The sequence below is a fragment of the Argiope bruennichi genome, chromosome 4 (assembly GCF_947563725.1).
Source record: "Argiope bruennichi chromosome 4, qqArgBrue1.1, whole genome shotgun sequence".
Lineage (NCBI taxonomy): Eukaryota > Metazoa > Arthropoda > Arachnida > Araneae > Araneidae > Argiope > Argiope bruennichi.
The window spans coordinates 70,676,124-70,697,668 of record NC_079154.1 but is presented as its reverse complement, the minus strand read 5'-3'; the positions used below and the strand labels follow the sequence as shown (position 1 = coordinate 70,697,668).

General features: G+C 27.6%; 1 protein-coding gene across 2 annotated transcripts in view; it reads right to left on the bottom strand.

The window, feature by feature from the left end:
• Window positions 1-21,545, bottom strand: part of LOC129965945 (katanin p80 WD40 repeat-containing subunit B1-like) — a 178,601-nt gene that overhangs the window by 69,554 nt on the left and 87,502 nt on the right. For both annotated transcript variants that reach the window (XR_008784246.1, XM_056080248.1), the window contains exon 7: window positions 6,653-6,768. Coding sequence is in view for 1 of the 2 variants with exons in the window: in XM_056080248.1 (XP_055936223.1) it covers window positions 6,653-6,768 (116 nt within the window). In the remaining variant the exon portion in view is untranslated. The remainder of the gene's footprint in view (window positions 1-6,652; window positions 6,769-21,545) is intronic.

The following is a 21,545-nucleotide window of genomic DNA, read 5'->3' as shown; positions in this document are numbered from 1 at the left end:
AAAAGGCAAATTAATTTAATATTTAAAAATAAAACATTAAAATTTATTAAAAACTGACAATACCTAATTGCAAGCAATATTGAGGCTCTGGAAACACAAGACTACTCTGAAATAAGATTTCATAACAAATTTTTTATGCATTCATTTAATTAAATTTTTCTTCCCTAATTTTGTTCACACTAATATGCATGCTGTCACGGTAAAAATTATAAAAATGCAATTACTTTTCATAGTCTTGTTTGCTACAGTTGTTTACAATGATCAGAACTCAGTTTTTGATATCTGACGTTTCAGTACAACCAAACCATATAGAAAAATTCATGAATGAAGGAGATCCATAAATTTCTCAAGCTGTCTGTTTTTCAAATTGTTTAGATATTCAATGACATTTACAATATATTTTTTTAATAAATGTCAACAGAAATATAAATTGAAATTAAACATATCCCAATGACGTTTAATCTACGAAGATTCATAGAATAAAGGCAGAAAATTGAAGATGGATATCCATCAATAACTAATGTAATATAACAATGTATGACGTCAAGTGCGTCATAATGAGAATTCACTGGAACAAAAAACAGTGCTCCTAATGCGACGATGGATATCAGTTAGGTGGATGGATAAGGAATATAGATATGTATCCAGTTTACATATGAGTAAATGTAAATGCATATTTAATGCTCTCTCCATGCTAACATCAATATTCAAGGAAGCGCTGTCTACAACAAACCACATTCACCAAGATCAGTATATAATTACGAATCAGGGACGTTCCAACCATAATGACGTGATGCAATGCTGAAACACCATACAATGTAAGCATGCATGAAACGGAAGAAAATGTATTGCAAAGTTTTGTCGATGCCCTGGTGACAGGGAAGAAAAGAAGCAACTGACTTCATTGTTCTGTATACGTAGGTATGAAATGTTTGTTATAATGAAAAGATGCATTTCTTCAACGTCCAAATTATATTTTTAAACTACTGAACAGCAGTTTAGCTGTTGAATTCTTTGGCATGTTGGTACGATTGAAAATGATTCCTAGAAGGCTTGAGCAGAAGCAATCTTAGACGATGAATTCTAAAGTGTTCTAAGAAAAAAAAAATGCTTTCTCAGTAGAAAGCAATAATCGCTCCTTATATGACAAGATTTCTGATATTTGCAACTAAATAACAAATTGTACTTCATTCAACTATCAATTTCTAGTTCTATAGCTGAAACTGATACGTCGACAGATTCGTCTAATTACTAATATTTTATGTATTCTGTATTTAATTTGTGCACATACATCTACTTCATTTGAATCAACTTGTTTAAAATATAATATTGTTAGGAAATTTCCGGGGTTCGTTTGGATAGTGGATGTTATATGGTGTGAAGATCGCTCAATCACCAGGCGGCAGTAGAAAATAAAACAACGTTTATTTACACGAAGACACACAGGACAGCACAAAGACGACAACTATATACAGCACAGAAGCCGATTATCTTCAGCCGAGACGTGCAGCATACAACAGACTCTACTGCAGACAGTAGCACACAGCTTAGTTCAGCACTAGCTTCACTCCGTCGGTGCCCCGCTTATCTCTGGAAGGCCAGTTCTTTAGCGTCGGTTCCGACTACTCTGCCCTAGCAGCTGCAGCCACCTTCTTTTATAGGTCTCAGGAGGCGAGGCTAGAAGCCTCTCAACCAATCAGGAACGCTTGAGGCGTAATTCGGTTCCTACTGGACGGATCGGGAAAATTCTTGATGTTTCGGGTATAATCTATTTTGGAGCCAAAGTCGCCAAATGATCGCCAAGCTCCGGGACCACCGACGGACTCCGTCCAATACGGATGTCTGTAAAACATTCTTTCCGATGGTGGGACCAACTATGCTGGCAAGCAGCATTACAGATTCGTAACAATATGTTCTCTCTGATCTATGTATTGCATGTGAAGGCCCTTAAATACTACTTTATATGAATAAAATCCTTGGAAAAGGCTTATCTTAATCCCAGAGTACATTTGGCGTACCTTAACAGAACAGCAAATTCTGTTTTAATCGTGACAATGACTTAATGCATAACTTTTTATAATATTTTGCCCGATCTCTTCCCTTTACATAATTAGAATGTTTTATTGAATTAATTTTTGCATTTTAAATTCCATGCACAGCTGGCCCAATAACGGACCTTTTGAAAAAAAAAAGACAATAAATTAATCTGCGCCTAAAGGGTACAATACCTACTTAACCAAAGCCATACGTTCCATTCATGTGCATATAATGAGGATATGGTTCATTATAGAACATTCAATTTTTTTTAACTTAGTGACATTGTTTAATTTTCTGATGAGGCAATATCTTTAACACAGAAAGTAGTCAAAAAGTGTAATACACGGATATGTGTGCATGAAAATCTACACATCAACATCTCAGGAAAACTACTGAAGTGCTACTACTGCCTATATGTTGAAACTAAACTCTTAATGGGCAGAGGTACTTGATTATTATCCCTTGAAGACATATTTGTTCCGAGAAAGCTTGATTGATCTAATTCATATTAGGTTCATAAAAAGCATTCTGCCAAAATCGCTAATGGTATTGTGACAACAATTCTAGAAGATCAAAGCCTCATGCATTATAAATTTTCTTCCTAGAAACATCTTGATAATATTTTTATTATATGTATTCAGAGTTAAAGATAATGTAAATGCTTAGCCACCACTTTCAACAGAAACAATTACGTTGAAATTTCCTTTAAAATTCATGATACTCTTAAATCATTCATTTTTAAGACATCAGAGGAAACATTATGGTCTGGATCGCATGGATCATCGTATCAAGGGCACTCGCGAGGATAGCTACCTGTATTTTCCATTACAGTTCTACGAAATTGTAAAGGGCGTCCCAAAATTAACGCAAGATTCGAATTCGACACTGGTGTAAAGTTTGGCATCCCTATTAAAAAAGCATTTGACTTTTGATAATTTAAATTAGTAAAAATGAAATGTTACATGATAAAACAATATATTAATGCAAGATTTGAATTAAATAAAAAACACAGCTTTTCCCTTTAAATTGTTATATTTTTATTGAATCGTAAAGAACACAGGATAGGGTTATATATGGAATAAGACATAGAAGGCTTTGTCTCCTCCACGGCTTTGCTGGTACATAGCACTCTTTTGTTGAAATTTTCCATGACCAATTCGCATAAATGTGACTGAATTTCGATGATGCTGCGTTGAATTTCCTCATTCAATTCACGCGGCTGGTGGGCTTGTTGGCATAGACCTTTTAATCAAATAACCCCATAAAAAGAAATCCAGTGATCTTAATTCACACTATCTTGAGGGGGGGCAATTCTAAAATTTTCGAACTGTGGCCGCCGGATTTTCATCATTTTTCAAATATTGTACAACAACAAAAACATATTCTATCGTGTAACGCTCCATTTTTACTAACCCTAAACTATCAGCTGTCAGTATGTTTTTTTTAATAGGGTTGCTAACACTTCATTGCACGAATGGTGACAAATTCAAATCTTGCGTTAATTTTGGGACACCCTTTATATAATGGTATCCATGACAGTCATTTCCAAATAAATGAATACTGAAATTCAAAATTCTGAAAATATTTTTGAGAAATTTGTTATCCTACTTTCGATTTTACTCACGAGACCTCAGACACCACAATAATTTTCTTCATTTTATACAGATTTAGCCTCGTTTACAATTCTGCGTTCCATTAAATCTATATTAATCTCGATATCTAGAAACTTCAACTATTCAACAGAATATCTGACAGCTCTATATTATTAGATACAGAAAGAAAAAGAAGATGATATCAAAGAATATTACATATTGAAAATATAGTATTATGTTTGCTCTCTTCTTTATGAGTACAACTATTTCATCCTAGACAATTGATGCATTCCAAGAATTAGGGACTAACCCTCTGAGAGTCTGAGACCTTGTATGTATCAGACTCCATAACGTCAGACCACTGATTAAATTATTCCCATGGATTGAGTTAATATCCATTTTCTCGATCTTCGGAAACGTCTTAAGACAATAAACCTATTTTAGTCCTATTGCTTTCGATTAGATGTCACTATTAATGCAATATTAGTCACAATGTCTTTCTGATGTTTGAAAGGCATCTGCAGTGATCTTTAGAGGATAAAAGATAAAAGAGCATGTTCTAATTTAGAGAATTGTTGAATGGTGAAAGAAAAAGAATATCTCTTATATAGAATCTTCCATTTTTTAATTTAATTAATTCTATTTTTAAAAATAAGGTTGATTATTTTTATTAGTTCTTGTTACGTTTTCATAGAGCTTTAAGGAGAGGAATTAAATTTAACGAATATGTTCTGATATATAGTAGATGTTTTTTCAAAAGTTTAGTGGAAAAATTCCAATACTACTGAATTTTTTAAATAAATTATATAATTTTATGTGTCCTATTATACAACAGAATACAAACTTTTTTCCTATACTCAACGACAAAAAATTCAGTTAACTATTCTTATATCTACAATTACACTGAATCTACAATTGCGTAAATATACCAGTTAACTTTTCATGATCATAAAAAATTTTAAGATTCACAAAATGCTTCTGAAATTTTATAAGTGTTCGAAAGCTATTATTAACAATTATAACTGTTTAAAATCTATTATTAACCAATACAATTGTTTAAACGCCAGTGTTAACAATTATAACAGTTTAAAAGCTATTATTAACAATTGTAACTGTTTAAAAGCTATTATTAACAATTATAACTGTTTAAAAGCTATATTAACAATTGTAACTGTTTAAAAGCTATTATTAACAATTGTAATTGTTTAAAAGCTATTATTAACAATTATAACTGTTTAAACGCCAGTGTTAACAATTATAACTGTTTAAAAGCTATTATTAACAATTGTAACTGTTTAAAAGCTATTATTAACAATTATAACTGTTTAAAAACTATTATTAACAATTATAATTGTTTAAAATTTATTATTAATACTGTTAATAATAGAATAATCTATTATAACGGTTTAAACGCTATTGTTGATAATTATAACTGTTTAAAAGCTATTGTTAACAAATATATCTGTTTAAAAGCTATTAACAATCATATATGACGATGAATGTTTAATCTTGAGAATTGGTATTTGTATAAACGTTAATAAAAAGTATACCTATTATGAAAAATTAAAAATATGAATAAGAAAAAATATTTTAAGAATAAAAGAATTTTTCTGATTGATTTTCTTTTAGGTGAAGATAAATTAAATATTTTTCTTTTATTAGTCACAATAGTATCATTGATGTCTCATTTAACTTGTCATTAAAATACAATGGTTATTTTTAAAACAATACATAAATCGGAAGATTAGCTGTAAGCTAAACTTTTTTCAATTGAAATAAAGACAAAAGAGTTTTTAGCAAAATAATTTATGAAATTTTTGAGCAGAAATAATGCAGTTTGATATTAAGTATATGTAAAAATATAGTAACTTTAAAACTGGAAGTTTATAAACACCTTGCGAACATTTTTAGAAACAAGATTAACGTGCCCTCTTTGTAAACGGTTGTACAATAGCTCAAATTCATACAATAAGCAATTATTCTCGCATGGCTAGTGAAGACAGAAAAGTAAATTTTTGCATTCGAGTGTTAAAAATTTCTGGTCAGGAATTAATTAAGCCAGGATAAATGTCAAATTCTTGGAAAAAGCCAATATGCGATTACCTTAAATGAATGAATATTTTAATCACGATAAATGGGAGCATATTTTCCTTAAAAATTAAATGCTGAATTATTATTGCAAAAAAAAAAAAAGATACAATTGCATAACTCTCTTTGAAGAACATTATTTTATTTAAATAAGAACGAATCAGAATATTCATTATCTGTCTTGCCCAGAAAAAAAAATTTGTGACAAAAGTTATTTAACAAATTGGCTGGAATAACTTTTTCCCATTTCATGGATCGTTGATTGGTTATCTATCATCAGCAGTAAGATGAAAAAAATATGCCAAAGATAATTGTAAATAAAATAGATATAAGCTATAAGCTGCAAAGAAAATAGATATGGTAATCTCAAGAGCCTCATTTGGCATTTTAGATAATTATCTCAACATGCGAATTAATGTTTTAAAAAAATTCAGGTATTTGTGCGTAGCTAGTTACAATCTTACTTAACCCCGAATGTTAATAAAAGATAAATCTTCCACCATTCAAGTAAATGAATTTGTTTGATATAAGTACTACTTAAATGTCGTAAATATTTTGTGAAATATTTAAATTTGCTCAAAACCTTTCTGCAATATGTGTGAACGTTTCTATAAACAAAATTGCTACCATTGGGGATACCTCGTTAGTGAGTATGGGAAGTTTCCGGTATGGTAGTTGGTTCTCGCTATCCTGGTGAGTTTAGAAAGAGGTGGTGTTCGGCTGCCTCCCGTCAATGACGGAACATACTTCTTAAGGGAAGGTTTGTACCGTGGCTGGAATCGACCACAGTTACAGCTAGTGTTGCTGTCACGGCGGTTGGATCATTCAGAATTTTCCGTGCGCCGTCGGATGTGTCGAAGAATAAAATTTTTTTTTTGTTGTTTTTTGTTATCAGCAGATGTAAATAAGAAATAAGAAAGACCATTTTTACTTACTGGTCAGAACTACAGCTAGCAAGAAGTAATTCATTGGGATGAAATTCTATATCACTGATTCCATCCGTATGTCCTTTGAATTCTGTTCGAAGTTTACCAGCTGGCAGATCCCATAGCTGTAAAAGAGTCACTTTTTAATTAGCACAGAAAGACAATTAAAGAATACTTAGAAACACAACGAAATCTTTTATTTAATACATGCCTTATACAGGAGAGAAATCGGATACATCCACTTTACAAAAATCTTTCTCTATTAACAGTATAGCGCATACTCCTGTTATTATATTATATAAAAACTATTCTAGAATTTAATTATTAGTGGTAAAAAAAATGCATTGTAATGATACATTACGTTTAAGATGAATTTTTTGAACAACTTTCGAAAACAGTTATATTTTGGAATATTTGCATAAGAAAGATTGATAAAATATCTATGAAATCAAAATATATCAAGCAAGTGCAAAATGTTTTTAAAATTTGAAAAAAAGGACATTTTTTTTTACTAAAAAGAGGTATAAGACAAAAATCTTCTAGTTGAGAGATTTATCAAATGATTTGCTTCGAATTTTGCAGAGAGCTTAAGAAATATATTATTTAGGTCCTTCAGTAAAAAAAAATCAGAAGCATTTCTGGACATTTTAAAAATATTGTGGTTCGACTGCTAAATAACACGAAATTTAAAAAAAATCACATTGTAAAGCACTAATCAACTATAAAATATTTCAAAATGTATAAATTACTTAATCTCTAGTTTAGGAACTGCAAAATACATTGAGAAATTACTATACCAAATTATAACAAAAATACGCATTAGATTCCAATTTATGAGGTTTTTTTCATACGGAAATTTTATCATATTCTATATTTGAGAAAATAGCGTTTAAAGACGTAGAATAGCATTACAATGTATATACAAACAAATATAAAAATAGGTATGACTTCCCGAAAAAATGGACTTAGAACAAAATTTTAAAGGTTTTATCAAGTACTGTTCAAAAATTAAGAATATTAAATTAAAAAAAATTCACAACTTCGCAATCTTTCTAATTAATCACCCACCTTAACTATATCAATACCGAAGCACATAAAACACTCATTTCTGAAAAAAACACGCCGATTATCCGAATTTTTCAAAGAAATTTTCATTTTCGAGTATGTTTAGTTGGATAATAAAGATTATGCTTTGTTCATTAGAGTGGTGTACGCTGAAAGATGAGGGAGCCGAAACTGATTTTTTTTGAACAGATCTTTTTAATTGTAATTGGTCAAGAAAAGTCCTATTTTGTATATTTTCCCTTCAAATTATGAACTGTCGTTGAGGTTTATGGATTAGAGAAAAATGAATTCATATAGTCTAGAATATGAACTAAATTATTTCCATATTCTGAGACCCCAAACCTCCGACGACCAAAATTTAACCTAGGTACAAAAAAACTTAATGCTAAATGAAACCAATTTACAAATTCTTAAATGAAACAAGTATTTTGTCCGATATGCATTATTTGGTTTAAATAATAATGTACTATTAAAACAAGTTTCCATGGTAGCAGGAAATATATTTTTGTGAAATAATTTAATCATTTCATATTCAAGGATAGAAATGTTAGAGCAATTGTCAAATGCGCTCTGTCTTAGTATGCGCTGTTTACTACCATTCTGACATCGTTCTATTCGCCTATGCTCATTACACCCACACACAGATCTGAAGGTAATTGATTCGTCTGTGTAAATCTACTTCTGATCAATCGCTCTGTGATAATGTGATCAAAGGTGTAATGAGATTATATCCTACACGGTAGAGAACAAGTTAAAAAAATTGATATGGCATAAAAATAAAATAATGTACGCTTATTCTGAATATTTCCTTTGATTCTGAAAACCAATATCTTGAAAGGAAGTGCCAGCTCTTTCAGATGAATCTGGTAACACTATATTCACATTTGAAATTTCATTAATATCGATAATAAGTAAAATGCTATGACGTGATACTTTAAAAAATAATTTGAAAAACAATGCGATTATTTTGAAAGAGAGAGCAACCTAACATTTTAAATTGCTATTCATAAAACATATTCTGCAAACTAATAAAATAGAGAGAAAATGATGATACCAGAAGAAATTATTAAAATAATTACATGTCTAATAATAATTTCTATAAATTTGTGAAGATGATGATACCAGAAGAAATTATTAAAATAATTACATGCGTAATAACAATTTCAAATAATAATTTCTATCAATTTGTGAAGATGATGATACCAGAAGAAATTATTAAAATAATTACGTGTCTAATAACAATTTAAAATGATGATTTCTTTCAATTTGTGAAGATGATGATACCAGAAGAAATTATTAAAATAATTACGTGTCTAATAACAATTTCAAATAATGATTTCTATGAATTTGTGAATACATCTAGGTAAAGCTACAAGAATAAAAAAATTGTTACTTCGTTTGAAATATCCCCTATATTTCATATTTATTTTTTATAGCTACCTCCACCTCGACATCAAGTTACTTCAATCAATTGACGGTAATAGATCATATATTTACTTAAGAACGTTCTTTCCAAAACAATTAGGGTAGAAATATCTCTTACATAAGAGAATATGATACGATATAAATTGCTATATCGCTTTATATGACAATGATGATTGATAATCGAATGGCGGCTAGATATCTGTTTAGAAGATAACTAAATTAACACGATCAATGTTATGGTTTTAAAATTCTAGTATCTCATCTTAACTTTCAGAGAGTAAATCTTTCTTTACCTTTCACTAAAAAATATTGCAACAGGGTTTATCAAGTATTTTTAGTATTTTATATAGAGACACTTCTTATAAAATATGCACTTTTAAATTATATATCCTCATTTTTCATGATTTAATAAATATAATTGGTTTTTTAATATATTTCACATTATCCTTCGAGCAAAAAATTATTATTTATTAAATTTATAACTTTAAATAAAACTTACGGGAAAAAATAATCCGTTGAATGTCTTTAAAGAAATAATTCAATTCACAATACTTAACTGTTGAGTGATTAAGGCTTGCATATTATCTGATGCTCGTAGAACATTGTTATGAAACATGCGAGAACAAAACCATTCCATTAAAATAACTAGTTTGAAATAATTTTATAAAATAAAATTTTTTTTTAGATTTAAGCAATAAAATTTTATAATCAATTTCAACTATCGAAGAATATCTAGAATAATGTAAAAAATTTTGTACTTTTTCCTAGAATTGTATGTTGAACTTCAAAAAAAGTTATTTTCCAAAATTTAGCATTAATTATATATGTTTTTACAAAATGAAATTTTAATAAGCATATTTAATTTTTGGTACAAATTTGAGCAATTTTGTGTCCCTCACAGTTTTGCGGAATAAACATGCCTGGATTTGAATTTGACGAAAAAACTCAATAGGAAATTTATAAAATGTTTGATTTTGTAAACATTATTTTAAATAAATGTCATTTTATTTTGTTATGCCAATTAATCTTAGCATTTGTTTTGTCATAATCTGAATTTTTAATCATTATTTACTCGTATGTTTCAATTCCGTGAATACATTAAAAAGTTAACAAGAAAGCATTCTTATGTAGACCGTCATATAATATAAGAAAAAAGAAAATAAAAAGTTGAGATATTAAACAATAGCTGAATTGAAATTTCGCAGCAGTAATACATTAACTCACAGAAATATGTCTTATCTCAATTTATTTTGAGCTGCTAGAAGGAAAATATCAGAAAGAATTGAAGATTAATTTGCAATATTCTTAATAATGGGATTTCAAATATGCATGTATTTTCATTAAAAGCTTGGAATTTTCGTAAATTTCCAGAAATCTTTTAAAAATTATGTATTGATACGAAAAACATTATAAAGAGAAAATAAAAAATTCATTTAAAAGTATTAATCAAAAGTAAATTATGAAAATAAAAGTAGCCAAAAATAGGCGAAGCATTTAGAATTTAAATTAAAAGATATTTTCAGTCAAATGTAACCAATGTGTTGTGAATACTATTATAAACATATAATTTTGATTTCAGCAGAATGAAAAATATTTTACTTTTTTCCATAAATTGCAACAAGACTTTGACAAGCAATTCACTTAGTCAATTTATGATAGAACAGCATCAATCTTAATTTATCCTTGACATTTTATTAATCCCTGATTGTCTGAGGTAACTGAATGAGCTACCTTGTAAAATACCCTAAAAGCTGGATTCTTTGGATTGAAGGTTCTATCGACGAAGCAATTCAGTATAAAATTGCAGCATCATGCTGTCTTCAAAGATGGTTGGATTATCAGTAAGACCACAGAAACCACACATTTCAAGTGACACTACAACTAAAAATCACTGGAGGAAGAAACCGGAGAATGCAGCAGCCTTCTGAAGGGAGATGCAGAGCTAATTATATGTTCATTTGTAAAGAATTACTAAAGAACTTGCTGACTAATAGCCCAAAGTGAAGAGATTCTACAACCTGCATAATATGGCAGACTGCAGGCATTGTATTGTAATTTTTTACACCTAGTGTAAGTAGTACAAACTTATTTGTTAAAATGAAATTTAAAGTCGGAAACACTTGAACACTTTTCAAACAAACCAAATAACACTTTTAGAATAGAATTACTTCTCGGTTCACGAATTTTGACAGATAGATAAATATTTAAAAGCCTTTTCCGATGACTCTGTTGTTTGCAGCAAAAAACGTATTTTTTATAAACATATTTCAGATCTCGATTTGCAATTTTTGCCAGTCTTATTCTTCTATGAACAATACTTTTCCCATACTTATCCGTAATTTTAAAAATTTCGTTAAATTTTTAAAAAAAATATCAACAATATTTTTCCTAACTTGTAATTAAAAAAATATATCTCAGATATAATTAAGCTATCATTTAGGAACTCATTTTATAAACATGCTTAATATCTGCATACCTTAAAATTTTTATTTACCCTAAAATTTTCCACTTACTTTAGTAGAATTTTGTTTAAAAGCGAAATCAAGGGGTAGAAGGGGTATTTCGAACACACCCTTTCCATCCCTTATCCAATAATTTATTTCGATGCGTACTTAGAGACTTGCTTTGTATAGCAATTTAACAATTTAATCAACTAAACTTGCTGTTTATTCATATTTTCCGCATTTTAATACTTTTCATGACAGTTCATTTGAACTAATAATTCCAAAAATGTTTTCACGCTCATTTAAGTCTGAAACAAAAAAATTTAATAAAATTTCGATGTCAAATTTTTCGGTGATTACAATATTTCCTCTTTGTATATACTTATTAACTTTTCCGACACTTCTTTGTATATACTTCGTTGCTAATATAAAAAAGGAAACTAAATAATTTCTATAATAAAGAAACATTTATCGAAATATTGATTGATAGTTAAAACATTGATTCATTTCATTGTGATTGCAATATTTCGTCTTTGTATATAATTTGTATGTTTTTTCGCAACTTCTTTGTATATAGTTCCTTTTTGTATATACTTCGTTGTTAATGCAAAACAGGGAAAAAATGAACAATTTCTATAATAAACATTGGTTGAAATATTGAGTGACCGTTAAAACATTGATTGATTTTATGGTGATTACAATAGTTCTTCTCGATATATACTTTGTATCTTTTTTTCATAAATTCTTTGTATATAGTTCCTTTTTGTATATACTTCATTGGAAATGCAAAAGGGAAATAAAACGAACAACTTCTATAATAAAGATGATTGAAAATGCTGAATGATAATTAAAACATTGATCGATTTTATGGTGATTACCATAGTTCTTCTATGTATATACTTTGTATCGTTTTTCACAATTTCTTTGTATATAGTTCCTTTTTGTATATACTTCATTGGAAATGCAAAAGGGAAATAAAACGAACAACTTCTATAATAAAGATGATTGAAAATGCTGAATGATAATTAAAACATTGATCGATTTTATGGTGATTACCATAGTTCTTCTATGTATATACTTTGTATCGTTTTTCACAATTTCTTTGTATATAGTTCCTTTTTGTATATACTTCATTGGAAATGCAAAAGGGAAATAAAACGAACAACTTCTATAATAAAGATGATTGAAAATGCTGAATGATAATTAAAACATTGATCGATTTTATGGTGATTACCATAGTTCTTCTATGTATATACTTTGTATCGTTTTTCACAATTTCTTTGTATATAGTTCCTTTTTGTATATACTTCATTGGAAATGCAAAAGGGAAATAAAACGAACAACTTCTATAATAAAGATGATTGAAAATGCTGAATGATAATTAAAACATTGATCGATTTTATGGTGATTACCATAGTTCTTCTATGTATATACTTTGTATCGTTTTTCACAATTTCTTTGTATATAGTTCCTTTTTGTATATACTTCATTGGAAATGCAAAAGGGAAATAAAACGAACAACTTCTATAATAAAGATGATTGAAAATGCTGAATGATAATTAAAACATTGATCGATTTTATGGTGATTACCATAGTTCTTCTATGTATATACTTTGTATCGTTTTTCACAATTTCTTTGTATATAGTTCCTTTTTGTATATACTTCATTGGAAATGCAAAAGGGAAATAAAACGAACAACTTCTATAATAAAGATGATTGAAAATGCTGAATGATAATTAAAACATTGATCGATTTTATGGTGATTACCATAGTTCTTCTATGTATATACTTTGTATCGTTTTTCACAATTTCTTTGTATATAGTTCCTTTTTGTATATACTTCATTGGAAATGCAAAAGGGAAATAAAACGAACAACTTCTATAATAAAGATGATTGAAAATGCTGAATGATAATTAAAACATTGATCGATTTTATGGTGATTACCATAGTTCTTCTATGTATATACTTTGTATCGTTTTTCACAATTTCTTTGTATATAGTTCCTTTTTGTATATACTTCATTGGAAATGCAAAAGGGAAATAAAACGAACAACTTCTATAATAAAGATGATTGAAAATGCTGAATGATAATTAAAACATTGATCGATTTTATGGTGATTACCATAGTTCTTCTATGTATATACTTTGTATCGTTTTTCACAATTTCTTTGTATATAGTTCCTTTTTGTATATACTTCATTGGAAATGCAAAAGGGAAATAAAACGAACAACTTCTATAATAAAGATGATTGAAAATGCTGAATGATAATTAAAACATTGATCGATTTTATGGTGATTACCATAGTTCTTCTATGTATATACTTTGTATCGTTTTTCACAATTTCTTTGTATATAGTTCCTTTTTGTATATACTTCATTGGAAATGCAAAAGGGAAATAAAACGAACAACTTCTATAATAAAGATGATTGAAAATGCTGAATGATAATTAAAACATTGATCGATTTTATGGTGATTACCATAGTTCTTCTATGTATATACTTTGTATCGTTTTTCACAATTTCTTTGTATATAGTTCCTTTTTGTATATACTTCATTGGAAATGCAAAAGGGAAATAAAACGAACAACTTCTATAATAAAGATGATTGAAAATGCTGAATGATAATTAAAACATTGATCGATTTTATGGTGATTACCATAGTTCTTCTATGTATATACTTTGTATCGTTTTTCACAATTTCTTTGTATATAGTTCCTTTTTGTATATACTTCATTGGAAATGCAAAAGGGAAATAAAACGAACAACTTCTATAATAAAGATGATTGAAAATGCTGAATGATAATTAAAACATTGATCGATTTTATGGTGATTACCATAGTTCTTCTATGTATATACTTTGTATCGTTTTTCACAATTTCTTTGTATATAGTTCCTTTTTGTATATACTTCATTGGAAATGCAAAAGGGAAATAAAACGAACAACTTCTATAATAAAGATGATTGAAAATGCTGAATGATAATTAAAACATTGATCGATTTTATGGTGATTACCATAGTTCTTCTATGTATATACTTTGTATCTTTTTTTCATAAATTCTTTGTATATAGTTCCTTTTTGTATATACTTCATTGGAAATGCAAAAGGGAAATAAAACGAACTTCTATAATAAAGATGATTGAAAATGCTGAATGATAATTAAAACATTGATCGATTTTATGGTGATTACCATAGTTCTTCTATGTATATACTTTGTATCTTTTTTCACAATTTCTTTGTATATAGTTCCTTTTTGTATATACTTCATTGGTAATGCAAAAGGGAATTAAAATGAACAACGTTTATAATGAAGAAACTTTGATTGAAATATTGATTGATAGTTAAAACATGGATCGATTTTATGGTGATTACAATAGTTTTTCTTTGTATATACTTTGTATCTTTTTTTCACAACTTCTTTGTATATAGTTCCTTTTTGTATATACTTCTTATTGGTAATGCAAAAGGGGAATAAAAGGAATAACTTCTGTAATGAAGGAACGTGAATTGAAATATCATTTCTCAAAAGAATTATGTGTAAAATATGAAAAAAAATCCCATTAGAAGCTGGACTATGATTATACTCATTAAACCTTAATATTTCCCAAAAACAAACTTCTTACTTTTAAAACTTTCGGGAAGCAGCAGCTTGACGTCAAGGTAAGTAGCTACTACAAGGTTAATAACAATTATCTGTAATCCACCAATTCTTGAGAACCTTGTCCTAGAAGATTAAATTCGATTCTGCTTCGTCTAATCGGCCCTGCTACCAAATTAGCTGCTGCTTCTGAGCAAGCTTTGCTGCAGATGGGGCCCCAGAGGAATGTCTTCCAGACGGAGAGACAAAAGAAATTGAACGCGAAGTAATTTATATTTCAGACAGAAAACAAAATTTATCCTTTAAGAAAAGTTCGGATTGACGTTCTTCTGCCAGAAAAATTTCTTTTTTGGAAGGGGGGAGTGAATTTGAAATTGAAGTAGTGCGTAATTATATCTTGATTCATTCCATAGTAAAATAAGCTGTTTAAATCTTACATATTCTATTAGTTTCTACAGTTATATTAAAGTGGTTTTAAGACTGAGAATAATTTAAAAGTAATCAATTCATTTATTTCAACAAATTAATTTGATTCGTTAATTAATTGTATTAATTAAAAATTATTCGCAAATCCAAGACATGACCCATTATTGGATTTTGGATAAAAAAATAGAATAATCTAGGATTTAGTTTCATCGAAATATTGATTAAATGTTTTACAACGACAAATAACAAATTTAAACAAAATAATGACAAATAACGAAATAATCCATTCATTGTCATTTGTATTTATTGCCTTTTAACCTCTTCGTCGTCCGTAACGCGTCTAACGCATTCAAGTGAAAATTCTGCAGGGCGGCCGTAATGCTCTTCAAGCGCTTTTCTAGATTTTAAAACTTTTTAAATCTGGCAAATGTTTACTTGTTTAAGTTTTTATTTTTGTTTGTTTGTTCTAATGCGGCAAAAAACAGAGGGAAAATAGAAATTTACACTGACAGGAAAGAACGGCCAAAGGGTTAATGTGTTCGTATTTAATTTAAAGACAGTTATTTTTAATTGAATTTTTCTTTATTCTTTAATGAAGCTAGTAAATGACTACAACTAAACTAACTTTACATTACAATTAACTTTATACAATTAAAGCTGTATAAAGTTTTGTTTTTACTTCCTTAATAAATGTACTTCCGTACCTGAACAGCAGTTTGCAAATAAAATGAAATAATTTGGAGAAAATGTTAAAACCATTATTGTTTTAGAATTGAAATTTAAAATGTTATTATTAAGAAAAAAAATCGAAGAGGAATATTTGTGATATTTATAACAGTCAATGATATTTTCCGATAATTTTTTTAGTATTATGGAACATGCTAATGTGTAAGGGGATATATTCGTAATAAAAAAAAAGATATTAGAAATAGCAAATAATTATTTTCTAGAATATATCAAATAAGTTATCTTTCTAATTTATTTATTTGAAACTGAAATTCTTTAAATATACAGCGTTCAACGATTTTAATATGCTATCTACATCTTTTTCATTTTCTCGTATATTTTAATGTTAATCAGTAAGAGTAAGTTATTACCTCATTTTGGAATATGCAGAAAGTGCATAAATAACATTAATAAACTTTTTTCGCCACCACTTGTTTTTATTGACAATTTATTAAAATTTATTCTTTTTTTCTTTTTGAAACTTGGTGGAAGCTCATTTTAACTGCGTCTGGAATAATAATGATTATTTATAGCTTTAAATTTAAAACCAGGGCAGAATAAGTGTTTAGAGAGGACATACTTGACAATAAATTATTTTTTGAAAAACTCTAATTAAATTTCCCCCGGTTTTCTTGTATTGATCAAAAGCAAAGGAGCGTTCTGGAAATGTTAAGAGTAAATATTAATATAATATTCACTCGTATATTTAATTTCATAAAATTAATTATAAGCAAAGTGATTCTTAAAAGTAAAATAACTTTTTTCTTATAAAAATATAAACTATTGTTGTTCGTCTCAAGATGTTTATGCATTATAAATTAAGGCTTATAAATTATGTATTATAAATTATATAATTAAGGTTAAGGTTAAGGTTAATATTTTCAGAAGTCTTCATTTAAAATTAATCATCTATAACAGTTAAAAATCTCTATTTTCGCACGCTTCAGTGCCATGCCTGATTTGAGCAAGGTAATAAAGCAAACTTTCTCGTAAAGAGCTGAGAAAAAATGTATCTATTATATATTTAATATGATTATGTATACAATTAATTATTCCATAAATACACAAGAAGATGAACAAACTAAGCCTATTCCAATACATATTAGACAAACGAACGAATTCGATAAAAGATAATCAATATGCTTCTATTTTTGTGAGATTTTAATTAATTGGTTCGGTCTATTTAAAATTTGTTTAAAAATTATGTATCTCTGAATATAATAACAATGAACCCATATGAAATCTTGAATTTCAATATTACATGTTTTATTTTATGATGCTCTTAAGATTCGGAATATTTATTTCTTGAAGTGAAGAGGGTTTTTTAAATATTTTTATTATCATTTTGGCTGGAGTTGCAACGGCTGTACTAATTTTTTTATACAAATATATTATATGCATTTAATGTCCAATTTTCAGTTTAATGCTTTATTTTAACATTTTAAGTGTTTAATTGAAACTAAAATCAATATTAAAATTGAGTTTATGCAATGTCCAAAGTTTTTTTCTATTATTTGTATGATGATATGTTTGTTGTCAATGCGCTATACATTACATTACACTACACTACACACATAAGCACGCACGCACGCACGCACGCACGCACGCACACACGCATGCAGATACACACAAATGCACCAACGTGCGCATAAACGCACCTGAATGAAAATGAAGTTGAATGTGGCGTTGAAACATGCGCTTAATTTGCAGCTTCTAATATTTTACTGGCAAGCGGAGGGCACGAGGTTGAAAATTCAGTTCGGGATGAGATTTATTATAAATGTAGTATACATTTAGAATACATTAATAATAATAATAATAATAATAATAATAAATAGAATAAATGTAGTATACATTATATTTATTCACTCTTGCTAATATTAAATCACAATGGCCAGTCAGTTTGAAAAATTAGCTCTCAAACTTTCTGCATAGCTTATATACTAATAATGTGTCGTTGTTGCCGAAGCGCGAATAGTACAGTGGTTAATACAGTGGCGTAGCAAACAGGAAACCCAAGTTCGATTCTAGGCTATTTATTTTTGTTTTTCTTATTTTTTTCTAATTTATTTCAAATTAATTTAGCAATTTACAAACAGTATCAATTAATGTGTTTTTCATTTTTTATACAAAAATAAATATCTATTCTCCTAATATTACCATTTAATTTTTAGAAGAAATATAATTATAAGCATAAATGCATTTTTTAAAATATTCAGGATTACTTAAATTAAATTAACTATTTAAAGATGGTTTCAATTAATATGATATTAATATTTATATGGAAAAATTAATGTATTTTCTCTTAACACCTGAATTATAATTTAAAAAATTAATGCGTCTTTCTTTTCAAAAATTATTTAAATAAAATTACAGATAGTTTTAATTAAGATGCAACTCTTTTAGCACTCAAAAATGAAAGTTTTCAAAATAAATCTCCCATAAAAATAAATATTGAATTATAATTTATTTTTAAGCAAGAAAAATAATTACATGTATAAATTAAATGATGATAAATTTTAATTAAATTACTGACATCATAAAATATTTCATTAATTTTTTATTACATACAAGAGTAATAAAAACTATCTTAAAAAATTTCAAACAAGATATATATATTTCAACATCTTGCAAAATTCATAAATAATGATTATACACAAGAGAAATCTTTAAAAAAATCGATAAAAAAACAAGTTTCGTTTACCTTCAAAAAATATTTGTTTTTCTTCAGAAAATCGTGCAAAGCAAAAAGCATATCGTATGTTACTACTATATGCTTTTACTACATATGCCTATGCATTCCAAAACTTAACACCTGTTTTCTACTTCTCTTTTCGATTATTAAAATTTTGAATGTTTGCGGATATAATTATATTTGTTTCAGCTGCTCTCTTTAATTCCCGATATAAATACAGCTTCGTTCAGTTGTTATAAAAAAATGTATCTTCATTAAAATCCAAAAAACTAAAACTTTTAATGATTTTAAGATAAAAATAGTTATTTTGAAATATTTTTATAGTTAAAATTATATTTATAATTATTTTAACACTTAAAAATTACATTATAGTTATAATTAAAGAAAAATATACACAAACTGAATTATTTTTCTTTTGAAAAATAAGTTATAATTTATTTATTAATAGAAAATACATTTACTTTTTCCATATAAAAATGAGTATCATATTAATTGAAACCATCTTTAAATTGTTAATTTAATTTAAGTAATTCTGAATGTTTTAAAAAAATGCATTCATGCTCATAATTATATTTCTTCTAAAAATTAAATTGTAATATTAGGAAAATAAATATTTATATTTGTATAAAAAATGAAAAACATATTAAATATTGTTTGTAAATTGCTAAATTAATTTGAAATAAATTAGTAAAAAAATAACAGCAAAAAAAGCTAGCCTAGAATCGAACTCGGGTCGTCTGTTTGATAGGCCATTGTCTTAACCATTATACAATTCGCGCCTCGGCAACGGCAACACATTGTTAGTATATAAGCTATGTAGAAAGTTTGAGGGCGATTTTCTCGAAACTGATTGGCCATTGCGCTTTAATATTTCCGTGAGTGAACATTCTAAATGTATACTACCTTTATACAAATTCTCATCCCGCACTGAATTTTCAACCTCTTGCCCTCCCCCTGTAAAAGAAAAATAAATAAAAGCAAGTAATAATGAAAATATTTTTATTTTATACCTTTTGATAATTTTCTTTATATTTAAAAAAATTCTCGTTTTTGAAAACAATTAATAAATCGCTAATGTATCAAAAAAATAACAACGAATGATATCAATATTTTCACTCAAATAAACATTTTTAAATTTCTACGCTATAGATATCAGGGGATAAAATATTGGGCCATAATCAATATAAAATATATAATTACTGATTTAAAATCATGATTTAACTACCCAAATACCAAATTGTAAAAAATGTGTTTAAAAGGAAGAATTCGAAATCAACATTAAATTAAATTCAAATTCAAATTTACTTATTTATAATGCATTTTCAATATGAGATTTTTTTGACTGAATCAAATAGTGAACTTATGTTTGAACAAATATCATTTTATTTAAATCTGATATCCTTATAAATAAATAAGCTGAGCAAAATGAGAAAGTTCAAGATGTGCATTAATAATCACCAATAATCTAATTTTATCCAATTCTCTTATAAATAAAAGTAAATTCTAATCATATAACCTTTAAACGAAATTAAATTCCGTGCCATTTTTTTATTAGTATATGCATTTTTAAACTATAGATTAAAGGGGATTCTTAATAGTAATGTTAGGTAAATGAATATGGCAAACAAGAATTCAAATTAAAAGTACTCTCACATCTCTGCGACTCATTTTTCTTAAATTATTCATCACTGCGCTAAATATAATATCGAACCCTTGTGAAAAATATCGAAATAATTTAATTATTCATTGTGTAGAAAGGAATCGCTGCTGAGAATATTCGATGTCATAGGGGATTCTTAATGAATTTATCACGTAAAAGGCAACAAACGGTTCTTTCATCTTGAATACGAGTAAATATTATTTCAAAGGAATTTGAGATTAGGTACATGCGAAACTCTCAGTTAAGGAATTCTGTTAAAAATTTCGTTCATTTTTGTAACATTTTTATGGGCAAAGAGAATATGTATATGACGAATGCATTTTCAACAGCAGGGCATTTATATTCAATTTAATTACTTTGCATCTTATTTCGTCACAATTTTATTGCAGAGATATTTTATTCTAATTTATATCTATATGCACCGTTTAAACGACATGAAAATAGCTATCTAAGAGAATATATTTTTGTGAAAATTCATCCTATGTATTTTAGTTCGCTTATTATCAAATCGGAAATGGAATTAACTTGAAAATGTATGAACATTTCCAAAATATATTATATTAATTCATGATTTAAAACAAATAAATGAAAGGATTGATAAATATTGATATTCAAAACCCCAATAAAGGAAAACCAAATATGGATTTGAAATCAAACCTAAGATTAGAAGCAATTACTCAGATAAAATTTCTAAAAGTTTTGTGAAATCAAATTAAAAAAATGATGTAATTTATTTCCCTTTGTATTAGAATATAAATAAATAACAAACATAATTCTTTACAGAGAAATTGTTAATGAAACCAAAGAACAGTCAAAAAGAGCATAAAAGGGTGTCTCATCTTCCATAAAATATGTCCTTTGAT